Here is a 21,608-nt window from a genome sequence, read left to right on the forward strand (position 1 = left end):
CAGCAAAATAAGAGTAATATTTATTGTATTTGAATGTTGTGTTGATGCTTGAAAGGTCTTTAATTAGAATATAAATGATAAAACAAATACATGTGCATCAGAAGATGTCAAAAGAGCGTCAGCCACAATACTGCGGAAGAGATGCACAATGTGTCATTTTTCATGACTAGACGAGTCTTGAATGCAGCAGAAATGGAAAGTGCACCGTGGACCTGCATCACAACATGTGCTGTGCTGTGAAATGTGAGCCTGAGCTCTCTGCTGTGACATTGAAGGTGTGCACTGCTGTGTGTGCACAACCCCCTTGATGCAGTTGCTAAGCAACCCAGTTATCGTCTTGTAGGACCTGTGCCGACTGCTGAGGCAACCTCGTATCTGATGAGCTGGCCCCGACTCGAAAATACAGCAAAAATAGGGCACTATGCACCTTGACAGTTGTGGGGAAACTCAGTGGGAAAGCACTGCACTCCCTGAAGAATTACAAATAAATGAAAAGTCCCCTGCAACTGAAAGTTAAATGATGGGAACACTAGATCTAGCCGATCGATATTAGACAAAGCATCAGAAAGGAAGCGTTGGAAGAAATCCCCGCTGGAAACGTCAGCTTAAGATGGTAGCTTGGTTTTTGGAAAATTGATAACTATTAGATGGTTTTTAGCAAACCAGCCAGTCATACTAGATCAAGATGTGTTTTTAAAACATTAACTGGTCAAACAACTAATGACCATCTAGCTAAAGACCAGCTATGAGCAGTGTTGGGGCGTAACTATAGTTAGGAAATTACATGATTAATTACAAAATAAATGTCATTGTAATATGTTACTGAGAAAACATATATTACAGTTAAAAAATGTTAACGATTACAAAGGGGGTTATACATGAATATTTCCACACATATAAATTTGATTGATTTCTTTCCCAAATTGCATTAACTGCTCTAAAATATGAAACACCAATGTTTCAGGTGTTAGCTTTTTTTTATTAGCCCCCCCCCCCCCCCCCCACAGCATTATTATTAGATGCCAGTGTTTCCTGTCATATGCAAAGATCTGATTTCAAAAACAGTATCGTAACTATTAAACTATATGATTTAAATCTGTATTTAACCTCAGAACAATCTATAAGTGAAAAAAAAGAGATGTTATAGTCTGATTTGGCTGTGCTTTAAAATTAAGTTATTATAATCTTTCATTCAAGTGATGAGAGTAATCATTGTTGAGTATAGCTTACTACTGTAAGGTTAACCCTGACTGGTTTAAATGTAGAATAAAATTATTTTCAAATTTAGAAAAGTAATGAAAACAATCAATTACATTTTAACAAGTCATTTAAATAGTTACACTACTTATTATATTTTAAATAACGTAACTTGTAATCTGTGACCTATTAGATCAAAGTAACCTTCCCAACCATCCTGGAACAGCCAAGATCATCTTGGAAAAGCTAATAACCATCCTAGACCAGCTATGGCCATCCTGGAACAGCTATCCATTCTTGAAGAGCTATGGCCAGCTTGGCCCCGCTAGGGATAATCATGGACCAGCTAATAACCAGTTTAGACCAGGTAGTGACCATTCAAAGCCATGGTTGGCTTGGTACAGCTTGCAACCGTCTTGGACTAGCTAAAGGCCATTCTGGAAATCCCATGGTCAGCTTGGCTATTGACCATCTTAGGACAGATAATAACCATTCTGGAACTGCTATAACCAGCCTGATCCAGTTTATAACCATCTTGGATTAGCTAATTGCCTTTCTGGAACAGCTATGCTCAGCTTGGACCATCTACTGACCATGCCGGAACAGCTTTGGCCATCTTGGGCCAGCTCTAACCAGTTTAAACCAGCTAGTGACCATTCTGGAAAAGCCATAGTCAGCTTGGTTCAGCTAGTGACCATCTTGGACAAACTATAATGACCATCCTTGAACAGCTGAACAGCTTCCGCCAACTAGTGTCCAACTTAGACCTGCTCGTGACGGTCTTGGATAACCATGATTAGTTCATGGTTTGGATCAGCAACAGATGGAACATTCAATGTTTCAAAACAACTACCAGTTTGAGCCGGATATCCCAACAGGGAATTGCATGTTTATTTAATTTAATATCACTTTAATATATTATTCAAATATTGTGTTATTTATGTCGTATCGACATTGGGGTTTGATTGGCCATATATCAAGTCTTTACTTAATTTGTAGATACAAAAATATTAGCAAGAAATAACAATGCTTAGTTTACTGGAGCTGGGAGATCAATAGCGAGCTCGTCCCTCTAGACGTTGTTCGTCTACATGGAGGCGCACTTCCGTCCCCCAGAGCTCGGTTTAGGGGAGCAGGTGCAGGGAAGGGGACTGAAGCGTCACCTCACATAAAGCAACATAGGCCTATTTGATCTACAGCAGCGTTTATTTCATACCTTTTTACGCTGGCTCGGAAGATGGTAGCAAAACAGAGAATCCGGATGGCAAACGAGAAGCACAGCAAAAACATCACTCAGAGGGGGAACGTGGCGAAGACCCTGGTAAGACAAGCATTTGTCGACTGAATACATGCAGATGAATGGAGATCGTGGCTTTTCTGTGTGGATTTCGTGTTTACCTGCATGATTTGAGACACGCTTCGAGGACATCGTCGGTTTTTAAAGATGCTGATTTATTCAGACATCATACGAGGCGAGTCTAAGTTAATACTTCACCTAAGGTTAATTCTTTTCGGTATCGTGGATGCTCTTAAATTAGGCTTAATTCGCAAGCGATTGCTATTGTTTTACATAATCACAATCTGCTCAGTTGTCTTTATGAGTCGAGAAGCACGATATAAACCAGATTCGGTTAAGGTTGACGCCTATGTTGTTGCCATGGCGACAGTCACGAGCTGGCGACAGGTGCGCTTAACTAATCTGACCGTCGCTAGTAAAGGTGCAGGTTAACTGGGTCACAACCTCTGCCTCAGGCGTCAGTGAAAGCATCCGATGCGTTTGTGTTCAAGGGTTAAAGCATGATGAACATCCCATGATGAAGAATGTTAATAATAATAACGTGTAACGTCCAGAATACACACAGTGGGGCTCGAGAGTTTGGGCACCCCTTGCAGAATCTGTGAAAATGTGAATGATTTTCAAAAAATAAGAGAGATCATAATAAATGCAGGCTATTTTTTATTTAGTACTGTCCTGAGTAAGATATTGTACATAAAAGATGTTTACATTTAGACCAAAACACACAAAAATGCTGAAATTATTAAAATAACCCCCTTCAAAAGTTTGGGAACCCTTGGTTCTTACTGTGTGTGTTTACCTGATGATCCACGACTGTCTTCCTGTTTTGTGATGGGTGTTCATGAGTCCCTTGTTTGTTCTGAACAGTTAAACTGAGAACTGTTCTTCAGAAAAATCTTTAAGGTCCTGCAGATTCTTCAGTTTTCCAGCATCTTTGCATAATTGAACCCTTTCCAGCAGTAACTGTGTGATTTTGAGATACATCTTTTCACACTGAGGACAGTTGAGGGACTCAAACACAACTATTAAAAAAGGTTCAAACATTCACTGATGCTCCAGAAGGAAACAAGATGCATTAAGAGTTGGGGGGTGAAAACTTTTGAACACGATGAAGATGGCCAAATTTTTCTTATCTTGTTGAAATATTATTTTTTTTCATTTAGTTCTGCCATTCGTAAGCAACAGAAGATACTTGTGTGTTTCCCAGAAAACAAATTAAGTACAATTAACCTTGACCTTCAAATTCCAAAAGTTTCCACAACTTTCGAGCCCCTCTGTATATATATGGGCCGTCAAGGTTGGAAACAAAATGTGTCTTTTCCTCAAATTTTGTATGTATGCAAATAATAATATATGATTGATTGTGCAGTTAATTCTCATATTGTATTTTCTAAAAGTTTTGGAATATTTTTCCTCTCCCCAAATTTGTCACTAGCGAATTATCATTTAATAAGAAGGGCTACACTGACCTATTAAGAGTTTGTTTACATCTACCTTGTAAATATAGGTTTTGCTATTTTATTCAAATGTTTTTAGAGGTAACTCAAAAACAATTAGTATTTTATGAATATTCAAACTAGTGGTAGTGACAGTAATGTTTGGGTATTTCAGAATTTTACAACACTACTAAAAACATACTAAAATACAGTACTAAAAAATTGCATAACTGTATTAAAATTGTATTTACTCCCCCAAATAAAGGATTATCTGTTGTCACTACCGAAACAGTGACAATTTTAGGGAATAACAAAAAACAACAACAAAAACGCCACTACCGAAACTTCGCCAAATGTTTTTTCATGGTTTATGGGGAGTTTCCATGGGCGTAATGGTTTTTATACTGTACAAACTGTATTTTCTATCGCCCTACACCAACCTTACATCTAAACCTACCCCTCACAGGAAACTTTAGCATTTTCAGATAAATATTCATTCTGAATGATTGATAAGCCTTTTGAATTAAGGGGACACTGAAAATGTCCTCATAAATTACCTTCTTGTTGTAATACCTGTCATACAGTAGTCATTACACAAATTTGTGTCATCATAAACCACATAAACATACACACACACACACACATATATATATATATATATATATATATATATATATATATATATATATATATATATATATATATATATATATATATATATACAGTACAGACCAAAAGTTTGGACACACCTTCTCATTCAAAGAGTTTTCTTTATTTTCATGCCTGAAAATTGTAGATTCACACTGAAGGCATCAAAACTATGAATTAACACATGTGGAATTATATATGGAATTATATACATAACAAAAAAGTGTGAAACAACTGAAAATATGTCATATTCTAGATTCTTTAAAGTAGCCACCTTTTGCTTTGATTACTGCTTTGCACACTCTTGGCATTCTCTTGATGAGCTTCAAGAGGTAGTCACCTGAAATGGTCTTCCAACAGTCTTGAAGGAGTTCCCAGAGAGATGCTTAGCACTTGTTGGCCCTTTTGCCTTCTGTCTGCGGTCCAGCTCACCCCTAAACCATCTCGATTGGGTTCAGGTCTGGTGACTGTGGAGGCCAGGTCATCTGGCGCAGCACCCCATCACTCTCCTTCTTGGTCAAATAGCCCTTGATGCCTTCAGTGTGACTCTACAATTTTCATAGTCATGAAAATAAAAACTCTTTGAATGAGAAGGTGTGTACAAACTTTTGGTCTGTACTGTATATATATATATATATATATATATAGTCATGTAATTGATTGCATAACAGCAAAATTAATAAATACTAATTTAAATATAGAGTTTAGTGTACAGACAAACACAACACAGAGTCTTCAAGTGTTTGTTTTCTTTCTGTTTCTGTGACACTATGTAGACATTTGTGTCATGTGTAAACAGATTTATAGACATTCCTGACCATATTTTGTTTGTGGAATATATTTGGTTTCTGAAACACTTTGACTTTGACTGTTCCAGCGACCACAGGAGGAGAAATATCCGGTGGGGCCATGGCTTTTGGCACTCTTTGTATTTGTTGTTTGTGGATCAGGTAATATTAAATTTGTATTTTATGGAATATACAGTTTGCTGCTTGCTATTAAGCTTCCCAGGTTTTTTGTATTAATAAACTAATACGTTTTTTTGTTTGTTTGTTTTCAGCCATCTTTCAGATAATTCAGAGTATCCGAATGGGAATGTGATTTTTGGGGGACTGGACACAATCTGAAGACAGACTGATTGTGTTTGTGGGTCAGAGGCTTGTATGCTGAGCTGGATCTAGTGTACAATACTACATGACATTGTCACCCATGTTTACAGTGTCCCTGGAGGAAGGGAGCACATGCTTTTCTACAAAACCATTGTTGTTGTTGACTTATCTTATCATTTTTGTCATATTTATTTGATTGATGATTGCCATGATCTATTTCTCTATTTAACTGTGTTTGCGTGAGCCTTTTTCAAATAAACGTCAAACACATTTGGATAATGACTCGTCTACATTTTGCTTTTTTTTTTTAAACCAATTTTTTTGTTTATTTTTTATGCGAACTTTCATGAATGTTACAGCAGATGTAAAAATGTACATTTGTTGTGTAAAATTAGCAGACAGAACATTAAGTGTATAGACAATCCTATTGGAGCGGATAACAATCAGAGATCTTTATGAAATTTATGGTTCATCTGGATTTTAATCTGCAACCTGTGAGATTTGGTTCTTGTTCATTGAACATCAGTTTTCTAGCTTTGTAGTTCAGAAGAAAACATGGATTGAGAAGAAAGCAGTTACTTTAAAATCAGTCAGTGTTTAGATTTTACAAGTCACAATAAAGGACTTTTTAGATTCCCTCCATCCATATAGAACCATTATGCATTGTACGGTTTATGATTAAATTATGAACAGTACTATGAAGATCAACAAAATAATGCAATTTGATTAACTTTTCATAGTAATGCTGTGAACACCACTTTATGATCAAAGAGTGAACAATTCATGTATACAGTACATTCATTTGAGTTTTAATATCTTCATACATCACATAATTCATGTTATTAATACCTTACGCTAATCATTTACACTCAAGATGTATGCCAGAGATCTGTCAATTCATCGGTTTTAATCATGTCTTTAATAAACCGATTTTTCAGAAGAAAAAAAAACGGTAAGCGAAAGCATCTCAAGGACTTTTCTCAACGGTGTTCACAAACATGACTTTATTGAGAGTTGTGAAAAGCAACTGGCAAGTGCAATTACAGTATTTTACAACTTATCTCCTGGTTTGGAGAACATGCACAGAACATAAGCATACGAGTTGTACACAATGCAAATCCATGTCAGCTATATGATAGTCGAGAGTAACTAAGTTCAAAGATTGATCCAGAATACTTCACTGTCCAAACTGAAAACAGAAATCACATGGGTGTAATACTTCAAAATCATCTCAAGGGAACAAAGTAGTGTACAGGAGGCGTTAGATGAGTAGTTTCTATCTGTCAGATAAATATCGTAAGATCGATCCCGCTTAATGGCATTAAAAAAAAAAGGATGATGTCTCTTGGGTAAGCCAACTACCTTAAATCTGTACAACCTATATAGTGTCTCTTTAACCGCTTCACATCGCTATTTTACAAAATACTTACATTAATCATACAATAATATACAGTCGGTCCACCTCGCATTTCAGCTCATCTGCCATTCTCACGGCACAGAGAACGAATGAGGATCTGAAGCATCATCCCTCCTCGTTTTCTTCATCCAAAAAACAAAAAGTGTCATGATTACACCAATGCAGCTGTGGAAGTCAATGAGTCTGCCGTCCCCATGCCAGCTGGGGCACAGATCGGCAGCCCTTCAAAGCCTCGTCACATTCGTCACCGTAAAAGTGCTTGCTTTATTAGAAGCTCACAGTCAGCATGTACACTACAAAGGGAAGGGAGACACTAGACTGAAAACCATGGGGACTTCAGACACAGGCACAGTGATTCTTTATATCACGTCCTCCAGGATCGTTTTCTTCCTGACCATCACATTCCGTGGATTTTGGCAACGTCCCACCAACTGGATTGTCACTGGCGTGTAAATCACCTCAGTTTGACATTTGTCAAGTTTTGAAAGGTGTGCAAATTTCGTCAGTCTAATGTGTGAGTGAGGCATGTTTGTTCAGTCCGTCTCGAGCCACTCGTCACCCTTAACAGCAGCTCTGGCTGGGTGCTACGCGGACGGGCCGGAGGTCTGTGCTGTGAGTTGGGCCGGCGGGGCAGGAGTCTGCGTGGAGGACGGCGGCGGAGGAGAGCCGCTCTGGACCTGTGCCTGGAACTGTGCGAGCTGCTCCGGACTGGCCAGGTTCTTCAGCAGGTTGTTCTCCTGCTCCAGCTGAGAGTTTCTCTCAATCAGCTCCTTAATCTGTTCCTTCAACACCTCCACCTCTTCACGGACCGCGTACATCAGGTGACTCTTCACCAGATCCTGAAAGAGGACAACAGTGTTATTTTCAAACCTTATTTTTTTTCGTTTATTCAAAGCAAAACATCTGTGTATTAGATTCATTCTTTTACATGCATCATATGTGACCCTGGACTATAAAGGGTCACATAAGGGTGCATTTTTTGAAATTGAGATTTAGGGTGCACTCGCCCCAGCCGTTTTGAACCATGCTCGAGCACGTTTGACCCCCAAAGCCCGGTTCGTTTGACTAGTGTGAGCGCTCCGTGCCGCAAACATATTCTATTACTACTACACTACAGTTTTCAATAAACTGAATTCAATCAAGTATATTTAGGTTTACAATGCTTCTGATTCCTACTGTATTGGATGAACAGGAAATGTAGCTTGCGAGTAAATATCTGCAAATTATTTAATTAACCTCAGCGGTCTCTGTAATAATTGTCTGATACATACAAGTGAAAATCAATGCACAGCATAAATTATAATTTCATTATCATTAATTATCCGGCAGAATATTAGCGAAAGTGGTTTTCTCCGTTATCTCATACATGACATAAGCGTGCTCCGGCCTGGAAAGTTTACTGCAAGTGTGAGTGCAGGCCGGGGGGGATAATGCTCGGGCTCGAGTACACCCTTATACATCATCTGATAGCTGAATAAATAAGCTTTCTACTGATTAATGGTTTGTTAGGAATCTGAGGGTGAAAAAAATCTAAATACTGAGAAAATCCCCTTTAAAGTTGTCCAAATGAAGTTCTTAGCAATGCATATTACTTATCAAAAATGATACATTTACGGTAGGAAATTTACAGCGTATCTTAATGGAACATGATCTTTACGTAACATACTAATGGTTTTTGGTATAAAAGGACGGACCCATATAATGTATTGTTGGCTGTTGCTACAAATACTCCTGTGCAACTTATCACGGTTTTGTTCTCCGGGGTCACATATCGTGCAGAAACCACAATCTACTGAGAGATGCTGCGTTCACCATTTGAGTAAATCCTTGAAAAGCTCTAACCTGCATCCCACTCGCCACCCACAATCCCCCACCCCCCTTTATGCCGTCACCAAACCAACAAAATGGCCGTCCCACAGCGCGTCAGGCCAATCAGAAGCCGAGATATTTATAACTAGGAGTAAAAGCTTTGGGGTTTGCCTAGCAACAGTAACAAGGCACACAGATCGCGTGAGTACGCAGACAAAACCCAGGCAAGTCGGCAAACAAACACCAAACTCTTCGCTCGTTTTTTATTAGCTTTTTTACTTTGGACTAAACTTAGCCTATCGCGAATGAACAATGAAAGCGGCAGAATATCGACGCTGTCACAATGACAAGAGCAACAGTCGTTTGATAATGATTACATAATTCATTCCAGCGACACTGATGCAACTCGAAAGCCTTCTTACGGCATGTAAACACAATATCTGTTAGGATATGCAATGTTTATGATGGGAAAGCCAGGATGACTTACCATCGCTTGTTCAATTTTGTTGTCTATGGCCACCACACTGGCACCCGATGAGCTGTGAGGGAAAGAGAGAGAATCGTTACTTCACTGCTTAAATACACCACAAGAAACCATGACAACGTCAACAAAATATCGTCACAAACACATGAGATATCGAAAATCATTGTGTAATAGTAACTTACACACTATGTATTTCTATGGAAATCTCTAGAACGTGATAACTCTGCGTCTGTTTATTCAAAAAGGTAACGTTACGTTTTGTACATTCAAAGCTGCCTTCAGCATCATCTCTGAGTGAACTGAAAGAGCAGGCGAGCTGCTCACAGCTTAGGCTTTTAACCACAAACCAGCATTAAAAACATTCAGCTATAATATTAAATGACCCAGATTCTCTAAAACAGCACCGCGTCGCGTCTTTGCGCGTTCAACGCTTGTATTTTGCACTGAACGCGGACTCTCGTGAACGAGCTTTAGCTTATTGACGGAATATTACGAGCACGAGTCTGACGTTTTACCTATTGTCGAGCTTGACGGACGAAGTCTCGGTCCCCAATAACGACGAGAGGAAAGATATCGAGAAGTTTCTAAGCTGACAAACACCAAGATCCATCGCCACGGAATAGCATGGAGAATTCATGCTATAGCGTCCATCAGAGATCGCGCAGGGAAGCGAACGCGTGTCCTTCCTACAGCCTCTGGAGCATTACATCCTTTGTGTGCGTTTGCAGGAATATTATGCCGTGACTCCAGCAGAAAAGCTCGCTTTATCAGGAGACCGTACATCCAGTGCCGCGACACAAAGAAACTCCAAGGTCAGCTCATCTCTGCGCTGGGGAATATCTGCAGCCTGGGCTATTTGCATAATTTATTTCACATCAGCGCTGCTAGGCGCGCTATTGGCGGAGAGCGAGAAATATTTTGGATAATCTATGATGCCACGCCCCTTTGACGCTCTTCCGACTCGCTCTGGATAATTTATTCAAACTCCACTTGCCTTATAAGACATTCCGCTTGGAGCGAGTTGATGTTATTACCATCAAAAATCTCAAGGCACCAACAGCTTTTAACAGCCCATTTCTATTACTCAGCATCTATATTTGAGCACAGAATCCAGGCAGGAATAATCACCGCTTCTTCATTTTGTTATTGCAAAACCTTATGTGAAAAATATAATAAATACTACTTCCACCAAAAATGTTTTCCAGTCTATTTGGTTTTAATATATACACGGGCAGAACATTATTTGAAGGGGAATTAATGCTTTTAAGCACAGTGTGTGCATGTCGCCGTATTTCGGCAAACAGCGGAATTGCAGTGGAGTGGATCCCTAAAAACAGGCGAGTTTTAACTTTTAAAACATTCAAGGATTCCCAACAGGACCATCAGCCATCCTGGGACTCCCGATTATAAATAATAATAATTTAAAATAATGAAGTATAATCCAGATTAAATTACTGTTACCTTTAAATACTAACTTTTGAACTAGAAATTTATCAGATTATTAAATGAACCCCATTTAGCAATACATTTTGAAACATACCTATTATTTTTACTCTTGTTTTCTGGGTTCATGGCACTCCAGGGTGACTGAAAACTCAGACCTTAAAGCTCCAGCATGTTTAGATGAAACTCAGTCCCCTGTGATTTAGGTGCAGCTAACTAATCTCATGTGATCTTTAATTAACATTTTTAACTACACATCAGCGTGCTTCATATTATGGACATGTGTTTGGTTTGCAAAGCTTAAGAGTAGAGGTGTAACGGTACGCAAAAATCACGGTTCGGTACGTACCTTGGTTTTAAAGTCACGGTTCGATTCATTTTCGGTACAGTAAGGGAAAGAAATGCAAACATTAAACTGCAGGTTGTTCCTTACTATAAACTTTTTTTAACAATTTGTTTACACTTTTAAATACTTTTTAATAAAATATATATAAAATAAAAAAAGAATAAGAAATAAAGTACTGCTGCAAAGTTCTCCACTAAATAAAATACTCTCAGTCTCAAACCAATATCATATAATAAAATGGGCCGATCGGAATTAAGAGCAAAGGTTTGTTTAAATGCCGACGGGAGCTGCGTTTGAATTACAATCGTTTTTTTCCTAGTTGTAGTTATGTTCACACTCGCGTGATGCCTTTTGAAAACCTTAGGCCGGTGACACACTGGCATATTGCACCTGTCAAACATAGTCTATTTTGCCGTCAATACTGTCGACGGTGTCCTTTATCAGTAGGCTTTATATTTATGCTCAACATGAAGTATAGATATTGTTGTCGTGAAGACAAGATCCTGGTCTGTCAGCGGTCTCCCTCTATGTCACCTACAGTAGCAGCAGCGCGCCAGCGCCGTGTCAGACACGATTCTGGTGTGTAAAGACACAGAAAACGCGAAGCAGCCGCCACGCAACTGACACGCAGCAGAAACGCCACGCTCACGCCACGCAGCCAGTGTGTCACCGGCCTTAGAATCAGCTGCAGGGTGGGATTTGCACTAAACGAGGAGACTTCCGCCACTTAATATGTTCGTTTGGAAACACGAAAATGTTCCGCGTACAAAATATTGCATTCGGTCATTCGGTACACATGTGCACCGTACCGAAAGCCTTGTACCGAAACGGTCCGGTACGAATACAGGTACCGTTACACCCCTACTTAAGAGTACAGAAGAGAAATTATCAAACTAAACCCAAGCACACTTATTCAACATGACAATTATCTCTTTCAATCAATGGTGATGCAACTATATCTCAAAACTAAATCTTTCTCTTTAAATGATAACAAGCTTTACATATAAAGCTTCTAAAGCATCAATCTTATTGTGAAGAACTCATCCACGCATGTTTGTTTCCTTTTATAGTTTTTGACCTCATAATTCTTAATCAAAATGATCTTCCAATGAAACTTTAGACTTTAAAACAATCATTTTGTTTATATAAACCGCCCTGTTCTTGTAGTAAATTTCAAGCTCGCATTCAGATACCCATTCAAGCAACAAGCGATATCTCTTCCATAATCCATTTCATTCAGATGTACATCACAATATGGAAGAAAAGATCCATTGATAATTATTATACTGTGACTAAACTGTATTTACAAGCATAGGGAAGCAGACTAGGTGGATGAATTAGAAAAAAGAAAATCTCAAATTAACCACAAACATTAGTCTACAGAGAAAAAGATATATATTCAGTTTTTCAATCAGCTGGACATCACAAAATAAACAGGGTGATCAGGTCTTGTATCGCCTTTGAAAGGGTTTCTTCTGCATCCTTAATCATCTGATTGTATATGATCAGATATGGTTTATAACATGAGAAAAGATCCCAGATTAATCAGTTGAGAGTCCGTTTGCAGTCCTGATTCTAACATTTCTGATAAACAGATGTGTAATATTTCATAATTTGCATAAAAGATGTGAATATTTCACAGCACACCGTTGCATCAACAATGTTGCCTCGAGTAATGATTGTGGTTAGGTAAGTTTCCATATTTTCGGTCCTGCTGTAAAGGTGTGTACCTATATGCCAAGCCACAAGCCATAATAAAAGGTGGTGTAACACCCACCCGGTAAACACAGAGGAATGCTTCAATACGCTCACTGGAGCACATCATTTCCTGCCAAATGACAACCGATATCCTCTGTTCTTCTGAAACACTGCTCAAGTCCAGCTCATGATTGACACAAAGCTTTGAAAACATGAGTGGGGTTCAGCACCGCTGAAAGTGTACACTTGCGTCCAGTATAAATAGATCACTTATCCTAATTAAGTGCAGCGGCGGCACACCAAACCAAGCTCAAACCTAAGAAGCTCAGGAAGCTGTTAGCTGTTCCAGGCTCTTTGACTGAAAGTGGATTTAAGCAATTACGGAGTCCAAATATACCTCTGCCGTCCATGACCTGACCTCACACTACCACCATTCAGAGCGCTCAACTCGACACAACCTACTTATTTACAGACAGCTTCGCCATCTCAGTCACAGCCACAATTAAAAGGCCATGGCACACAACTCCAGATGAGACACCTGGAGCAAACCTGGAGCAAAGCTCAACAGAACAAATCATCCATCTACCATTTACACCAGAAGTTTGACCGTAGCTCAGGCCCTGTTTATACTTGTGTGTTTTCGTTTTAAAACGGCGTTTTCACAGCAATTCAGAAACTATCTCAGTCCACACTACAATACCGTAAAACGAATGTCACATGACCATTCATGCAGGTACAATCATAGATTTTGTATATGTAGATTCCCTTTCATTTAGATGCCGGATGCATCTACATGCTTGGAGCGGTCGAATGGGGCATCTACCTCTACATATCTATGGCTACAACAATGAGCGTGATGTTATTGTTTACACGGTCGTCAAAGATACGCAGAGCGAATGTGGGCAGCCATGCCATCGTTTTCAAGAGTCTCCGTTTTGGTCCGTTTACACTGAAAACGCAACTAAATTAATTTTCACACTAAAACAGGGTCTGCAGTTTTTTCAAAGTCTTAGTTTCCGGGGGTCAAAAATGCCAGAATTGTTTAAACGACAGGCAAAAAAGTGGCAAACGTTATGCGTTTTTTAAAACGTAAACGTACTAATGTAAACGTAACCTCAAACAGCAGAGCATGGCAGTAGAAACATCATGGGTTCGAATCGCAGGGAATGCATGACGTTGAAAGCAACGCAAATCGTTGTTAGATTAAATAATCTGCCAAACGCAAATGTAAGTTCATGAGATCAAATGACATCTCACAGGAAACAATACAATTATGGAGATGCATAGACTGTCTATATACTACTATTTGGAAGTAGTATATAATAATACTATTTGGAACTAAAAACACTTCTTTCTGTAACTCAATGTACTTTGATTTCCTCAATTTTTATTCTCTACATGTACAATGTAAAAATAAATACTGAACACGATCTCCTCATTAAAATGACCAAATTAATCTGACACACATTTGATGCCCAGAGGAACAAAGACCTCCTGAGACTCTCTAAGTAATGGAGCCATACCTTTCATACATGTCAAATGAATCAAACTAAAATATCTTCCAAATAAAGCACATGAACAGAAAATGCTCTATGTGGAATAAAGTCCAGGCAGTGTAAAACACACTTTACCTTTTCAAATGCTGCTCTAACTCCCAGAACAATAGCTTCATGGCCATTTCGTCTCGGCCGTGAACTTGGAGGACTGTTTCTCTCATTGATGTGTCAATCAGTGGTCCTCCGAACACAGAACTTGCTCCTCTATTCCTCACAAGGCTCAAACACACACACGGGCACATGCACAAAGAGGCATGGCCACCGTTTGGCTCCCTTTCTCTTCTCCAGCAGTAGTAAAGGCTAAACACTCACAAGGCCTGGTAAACGCTCTGTGGTCCTGTCCCCCGTACTGCCTTTGTGCATCTTACAGGGAGATTCGTGAACGATTGAGTGAAAACAAGACTAGGGCAAGCTGTGATGTCACGTCATTGATGGGTCACGTGACTGTTACATAAACCAGCAACAGAGATTAAAATATTCCAAATGATGGCTTCTCGCACGCACCCATGCTCTCGAGGAGCATGCCATCCTCACAACCCTCAACGGCTATCCTGTCCCCATGTTTTTTTCCCTCTTTTCTTTTCCCAGCACAGAAGCGTGCATTTTTCCCCTGTGGAGAGAAGAGACGGGCCCCTGCACTTGAGCCGGGACTTATCTTGTCACTTCCCATCAGTATCGTAGCCTGATTCAGGCTTACAGCGTGTGCGGCTGGTGAAACACACACACGTCTCTGCAGCTTAGGCTGCTCGCAGTAAAAAAAACAATACGGATCCCAACAATGGCAGGGATTTTACCTGTTCAAATAACACTCAGTGAGAGCTCTGAATGGCACTGAGGCTCCTGTGCTTACATGTCTTTCTGTGGGCAACAAACAGCTGATCAGAATGAATACTTGACTGACTGAAGCTTAGAGACATTAAATCAAGCTTTCATAATATTTCAGAATCTAAATCTCTCATACTGGAAAGATGACTTTGTTTCTGGATTTGAATCACTGCATTACACTGTCTACAAGGCAAGTTTATTTGTATAGCACATTTCAATAGGCCTGTGGCCAATTACATAATCAGCTGATCACAACAGTCTGCAACATTCACAATCACTGCTCTTTAAATTTCAGTCGCGTTATTTAATAATTAATATTTCAGCACTTATTTTTCACAGAGCTAAAGAAATCCTTAATGATTTTTCAAAACTGTAAATAAAACATTTACAAAACAAATACTATTTTAAACTTTTCTACTTTGTTACTGAGTTTCTTTCTTTTTTAAGAACAAAAATTGTTCTATAGAACAAACAATAAAATGTAATTTTATTAAACTGATATTCAGGCCAGTCTACCATGGTTAACATTTGTTCACAAAGCCTTACAGGAAATCAGACATCTTGTGCGTTTAAATTCATTGTAATTAAACGGTGTATGTGTATTAAGTTTGCGCTGCAAATGACATGAGCGACCATTTATCGGCAGCAAGTTTCGTAATCATGACAGCCCTTGTCTGAAAACTGGCCAGCCTCAATATTTACATGTAAAATAGGCAAACAATATTTGAATAAGTGCTTGGAGAGTTTCGCAGAGAGTTGGGCTGAAATTGAGACCATGCAGGAGCTGCAGATTAGGACGCCGTCAGCAGCCCCCAAGACTCAAGAGTCACGAAAACTTATAGAAAGGTTACGCATTTCAAATAGTGCATTTAGACAGGCACTAGGCAACCGGCCACCCTCAGCGTCTGTAACTTATCTGAGAGTCAGAGTGCAGATGCCATTCTCCACAGTCTTCAACCTCAACCTACTTGATGTTTTTGCCACATTTCACAATGCCTGGATTTTTCCACCAACTTAACACAAATCAGGACTCTGAATGTGTACCCTGCATACTGCTACACAAGTTGAAAATAAATAAATAAATAAATAAAACATTATAATTATGGAAGATCACTGAAGTTTGCATGATGGCAAACTTGTCCAGGAGGCACATCTCATGAACCCGTGGTACAGCTGGAAGATCGGTGAGATCACATTGTGGGATTTCAACACGTTGCCCCGTTGCGTGAGAGAACGTGCCATTTTGCCAATTGGGCTGACAGCAGCAGGTTGGACAACAGAGCTTCATCCTGTATTCTCCAGCTCCAACTCTGACAGTGCAGCACACACAGAATAGACTGGACAACCTCAGCAAGTTTCACTCCATGAGCAAGAAAAGAAGCATGTGTGCATTTAACTGAACTGTATGACTTGATACCGCAGCACTTTTCTAAGAAGAGATGGCTGTGCATTTAAAAATTCCGCAATTCACTCCTAATGAAATGAATTTTAGCAGCGATTATAGGCGCAATGTGCCTTTTAAAATGGAAAATGGAACAAAAGTTGCTTCGGTTGGTCCCACAGGTTTGTGAGCAGTGGTTTTATTTTCCGTAGAGTGGCATGTTCCTCCAGCATTTAGGGACGTGCGAACAATCGACAACCTAATGCATTTACAGTTATGTAATAACTACTGTGCTAGTAGTTTGCACACAGAAGAAACAGGTATAAGTAATGTGGAGTGAAATCTGGAATTATCAGGATTAGCCCAAAAGCAAAAGGGGCACAGAAAAGACCCGGGATGATTCATTGAAGTCGTTTCCACTACAGAAAGCACAAAGGCCTGTGGCTAGAATAGTAGAAGCCTTCTTCCCTTGCCACAGTTATACGCACCAAATCCGCACTGGTCCACCCTCTTCTTTTGTCTGGAAGCACTGTAGCCTTTATATAAAGTGACAGACGAGGCACTGTTGAGACGTTAGACTCTGGATATTCACGCAGTCATTTTATTTTGCATTGTGCGATGCTTATAGCACCTTAGCATGCAATATACTGTAGCATTAATGGATTCGCTGCTGTATAAGAGCACTTTTTGAAAGAGAACGCTTCAGTAGTACACTGAAGACTGTCGGAGACAGGCAGCCATTGATGTTGCGGTTAAGCTCCAGTTCGTTGGGGCTGATCGAGTGAGACAATAGCTGGGATGTAGGCGAATCGAGGGGGATTTGAGAGGGGGGTTGTTTACATTGTACACGATGTTCTTGATGTAGTCGGCCAGTCAAGCATGAGCATTACTTCCACTCAAGCTCCTAATGCGATTTGTGGACTTTTCAGTATGTTTGCAGACACTGTCAAGATGTGGCAATATTATGTCGGACTGATACCATAAATGAAAACTTGGTATGTCAAAGTTGGCCTGTTCTTGTCACTACAAAAAAAATTTATAAACATTTTATATACAATTAAATTGGTTTTATTTAATTGTAAATTTATTTAAAATGCATTTAATTTTATTGAAAACTTTTTTTAGATAATATAAAATAATTTTGTGTTTATTATTAAGACAATAGAATTTAACTGAATAAGTTCCTAGAGACAAAAAAAGACAAAAACTTGTGCTTTAACATAAAAATATAAATACAACAAACAAACTTGAACTATGTTTTTGATGCTTCCAAGAAAAACAGCTCAAAGCACCCAGATGCCCTCCATCTTTTCATGGAGTGTTAAAGCTTCTGTGAGTGTTTTTCTTTGCTTCAAACCACTTTTACAAATGAGATGTCTCACGGCATGCAGAAAAAGCATTGATTTGAACTGCAGTATGATCACTGGGATAATCAGAGAAGGTTCTCGCATCATCTCAATCCATCCCACTGTGACGGAGAAGCTTAAGAAAGATGTATCTCCTCATGACTGCACTCGGGAACACAACGCTCCTACTGCAACTCTATAGTATATGTAGTGTGTGAACAGCACGGGACCAGAATCACACGGTTCTCAGGTGAAGCAGGGTTCATGTTCACAGACTGAGCAGCAATTACCCTGATGTAACAAAAGAGATAACAGGCCTGCCCTCAGCTCATGATTATTTTGGTTAAAACATGAATCATTCTAGATTCATCTGCAACTGCGTACCAAACCAACAGCAAACAAGTTGTTTTTCCAATTATCACCAAGTGTTGGCTGATTAATATCATTTTGCCATTTTATTTTTAATTCTTGGTAAAGCTGAATTTTCAGCATCATTACTTCAGTCTTCAGTGTCACATGCTCCTTCAGAAATCATTCTGATATACTGATTCGCTGCTCAAGAAACGTTAATGTTGAAATCATTTGTGTTGCTTAATATTTTTGTGGAAATGGGGATACTTTTATTTTTCAGATTTCTTTGATGAATAGAAAGTTAAGACGAACAGCATTTATTTGAAATACAAATCTGTGACATTTGAATGTCTTTACAGTCTTTTATGATTAGTTTAATGCATCCTTGCCGATAAAGAATTTTTGAAAAATCATGTTTTACTGACTCCAAACATGGTTGTGTGTACTTTTACTTATTTTTTAGGTTAGTAAAAAACATTAGCAGGTCAAGCAAAAAATGTGACAGAAGCCCAATCAGGCCAGCAGAAAGAATTGTTACTGTACCAACATATAAACATTTTAGGTACTAACATGTACCTTTAGGATACTAATATGCAACTTTTTACTGAAAAAAAGAACAAGTGTGTACCTTTTGAAAGTTTACAGACTTTATTATCAGCAACCCTGCTCTTTAGATATTGGTATGTGTGTCCGCCATTAAAAACCCCCCAAAGTTTTGACCACGAACCCCAAATATTTCCATGTTAGACGCCTAGGGAAATGCTTTATGTAAATGCACACTCAACACTGGGGCCAATTACTTGCCCAATGATTTACCATGTCTCTGTTAGCTCTTTTTCTTTCTAAACTACACTGGCTGTTTTTCCAGATTCACCGAGCGGGATCCCCCGCCTGCTCTCTCTCTCCATCTGTCATGTCAGCCAAGTGCTCCTCTCTCTCTGCTCTGCCCTAATTCTGAGAAGAATGTATACGCTCGGAGCCAACCGGCAGAATCCAGTTTGCTTATGGAAAAGAGCCCACGATGAGAGCCACGGAGATGTCCGGGCAATGAGGTGGGACACATTCCAAGCCCTCCCTCCACAAAAACATCAGAAGCACAGAACAGTCGTGTGCTGGCCTGTGTGAGCAATCACACCTGCAGCAGCGCTGGAGCCGCTCGAAACGCTTGGCAAGAACACAAGCTTGACTCGGCTATACTGATTTTTCTCAGCTATGCAAAATCATACACAGACAAATATCCTGCATGTAATTTAGTTATCAAAAATCTGCAGTGGAATGCAGCGTGTGTGTGTGTAGGAGGCCCTGTGTTCCTCTGTCTCTGTGGAGACTACAGAAATCTCTCCTCCCACCCCATCGAACAGCATGCACCCCTCTCCCGTGTCCCTTTTTCTCCATTCAGGCGGAAGAGAACCTGAGGGAGCCTCAAGCCTCGCCTGTCTTCATTGTTTGTTACATAACCACTGTTTCATTTGGAGAGGGGACCCCCGGTCGCACTAATCAGTCACTGCGCGGGAACACGGCTCCGCTCCCCTTTGTTTAGACAGGAAGGGGGCACGGGTGCAGGGCAAACGAACCCACCACCTCCTTCCGCAGGGCTGGCAGCACAACAGACGTGTGCTGTGTGTGGCGGAGCACAGTGCTGTCAGTGGAGAGGGAAAACACGATCAAAGACAGAACTGACCACTGCATTCATGCACTGACCTAAATATCAGTCAGTAGGTCTGATCACGATTATATGCGATGACCTTCTTTGTTAACCACGTCTGCAACGTAAATTTGATTTGAATTTCAAGTGTATAAAAGGCTTACGGTGCACAAAAAAGCATTTTGTGGAACCGCATCAATACCTCTAGCTATCAATACTTGCTCTGCCGTGCACACATCTGACCAGATCTTTAACAGGTCTTTTAGCTGAAGATAAACCTAAACGGATAGTTCACCCTAAAAATCTAAATTCTGTCATCAGTTACTCACAATCATATCATTCCAAACCCAAAATGACTTGAATTCATCTTCAAAGCACAAATACTTTTAATGAAAGCAAGCACATCTCCACACCTGGTGAGTCACAGACTTCTAGCAGCCATTGCATGCAAAGGATATGCAACAAAGCATTAAAGTCAACATAATTTGCATAATATCGCTGTGTCCCAAACGTTACGGCACTCTGAAATGGGCGAGCGACTTGGTATAAAAGGTGTTTTATTTCTACATGTTGAATCCAAAATGCATAAAAATACCCTTTAATAAAATGGGACACTGTGAACTTTAAGCAATCATGAAGTGTTTGATTACAAATCTAAAACTTATTAAGAGTGCAGAGCAAAACAAATCCAGAAAAACAATTCTTCGTCCAAAAATTAACGGTACAGTGTAATACCGTAAAAACGGTATTATTGTAAGACATATAGCATCATTCCTCCAGTCTTCAGTGTCACGGGATCCTTCAGAAATCATTCTGATATACTGAATTGTTGCTCAAGAAATGTTGAAAACAGTCGTGCTGCCTTATATTTTTGCAGAAAACATTATATTCAAAAACAGCATTAGTTTGAAATAGAAATCTTAGTAACATTACAAATGTCTTTACTGCTGTGTCAAATCTAATGTATTCTCACTGAATAAAAGTATTCACTTCTTTCAAAATAAATCTGACTCAATTTCAACGTTTTTTTTTCCCAGCAGCATAGCCTCGAGTCTAAGACTAGCACATTTAAGACTGTCAGTTCTTTATGACAGTTTTTAAGGAATCACACAGGTTTGCTGAACTTGCAGACTGGCTGTCATTCTTGGTATTTATGATGAAGTGAGCATGTCTGGTCTTTGAAAGATGCCAGTTTCATCACTCTGCACTCCTTCGATGACAAAAGCTCAGTCGAGCGACTCGGGTAATTCTTAACATTACTGCTGGGAATTCAGTTTACCTCTGATGCTAAAACAACTGGAACACAATGAACCATAAAGCTGTTTCAGAGGAATATTTTAAAGCAATTGTTTGTGACGACGACTTAACCTCAGACTGCATGGTTTGCTGCTCAATCCAGCCTATATTTAACCCACTCTTCTCTTTCTGCCACGTTCAATGATCATCTCATTAAACGTTCACTCACAGAAACCAATATCCCAGATTACAAGTCTACGTCAGATGCAAATCCATGATGCCCACGTCTTGCCTGTAATAAGATTTAATCTCCGAGTGCTGTCCCAGGTCTCTATCGCTGTTTGACTGCATGGAGGAGTAGAAAAAGCTGGTGCATTGTCAACA

At 39.6% G+C, this 21,608-nt stretch overlaps 2 protein-coding genes across 4 annotated transcripts in view; one reads left to right on the forward strand and one right to left on the reverse strand.

Annotated features, from left to right (window-relative positions):
* The first annotated feature begins 2,236 nt into the window (after positions 1 to 2,236).
* Positions 2,237 to 5,966, forward strand: LOC132094661 (stress-associated endoplasmic reticulum protein 2). The gene is made up of 3 exons (XM_059499326.1): positions 2,237 to 2,518; positions 5,456 to 5,528; positions 5,639 to 5,966. Exons 1-3 carry the CDS (start codon positions 2,435 to 2,437, stop codon positions 5,677 to 5,679), a joined length of 198 nt encoding a protein of 65 aa, XP_059355309.1. The 5' UTR covers positions 2,237 to 2,434; the 3' UTR covers positions 5,680 to 5,966.
* A 696-nt stretch (positions 5,967 to 6,662) lies between these two features.
* LOC132094942 (TSC22 domain family protein 1-like) overlaps positions 6,663 to 21,608 on the reverse strand; it is a 48,927-nt gene continuing 33,981 nt past the window's right edge. The window contains exons 1-3 of one of the 3 annotated variants that reach the window (XM_059499640.1): positions 14,516 to 14,965; positions 9,401 to 9,452; positions 6,663 to 7,943 (exon numbers count right to left, since the gene is read on the reverse strand). In XM_059499640.1, the coding sequence (XP_059355623.1) occupies positions 7,689 to 7,943; positions 9,401 to 9,452; positions 14,516 to 14,682 (474 nt within the window). In that variant the 5' untranslated portion in view covers positions 14,683 to 14,965 and the 3' untranslated portion in view covers positions 6,663 to 7,688. Of the gene's footprint in view, positions 7,944 to 9,400; positions 9,453 to 9,912; positions 10,266 to 14,515; positions 14,966 to 21,608 lie in introns of those variants that run through there. The other 2 variants (XM_059499641.1, XM_059499639.1) reach the window with 2 other exon arrangements.

Source organism: Carassius carassius, chromosome 19, assembly GCF_963082965.1.
Source record: "Carassius carassius chromosome 19, fCarCar2.1, whole genome shotgun sequence".
Lineage (NCBI taxonomy): Eukaryota > Metazoa > Chordata > Actinopteri > Cypriniformes > Cyprinidae > Carassius > Carassius carassius.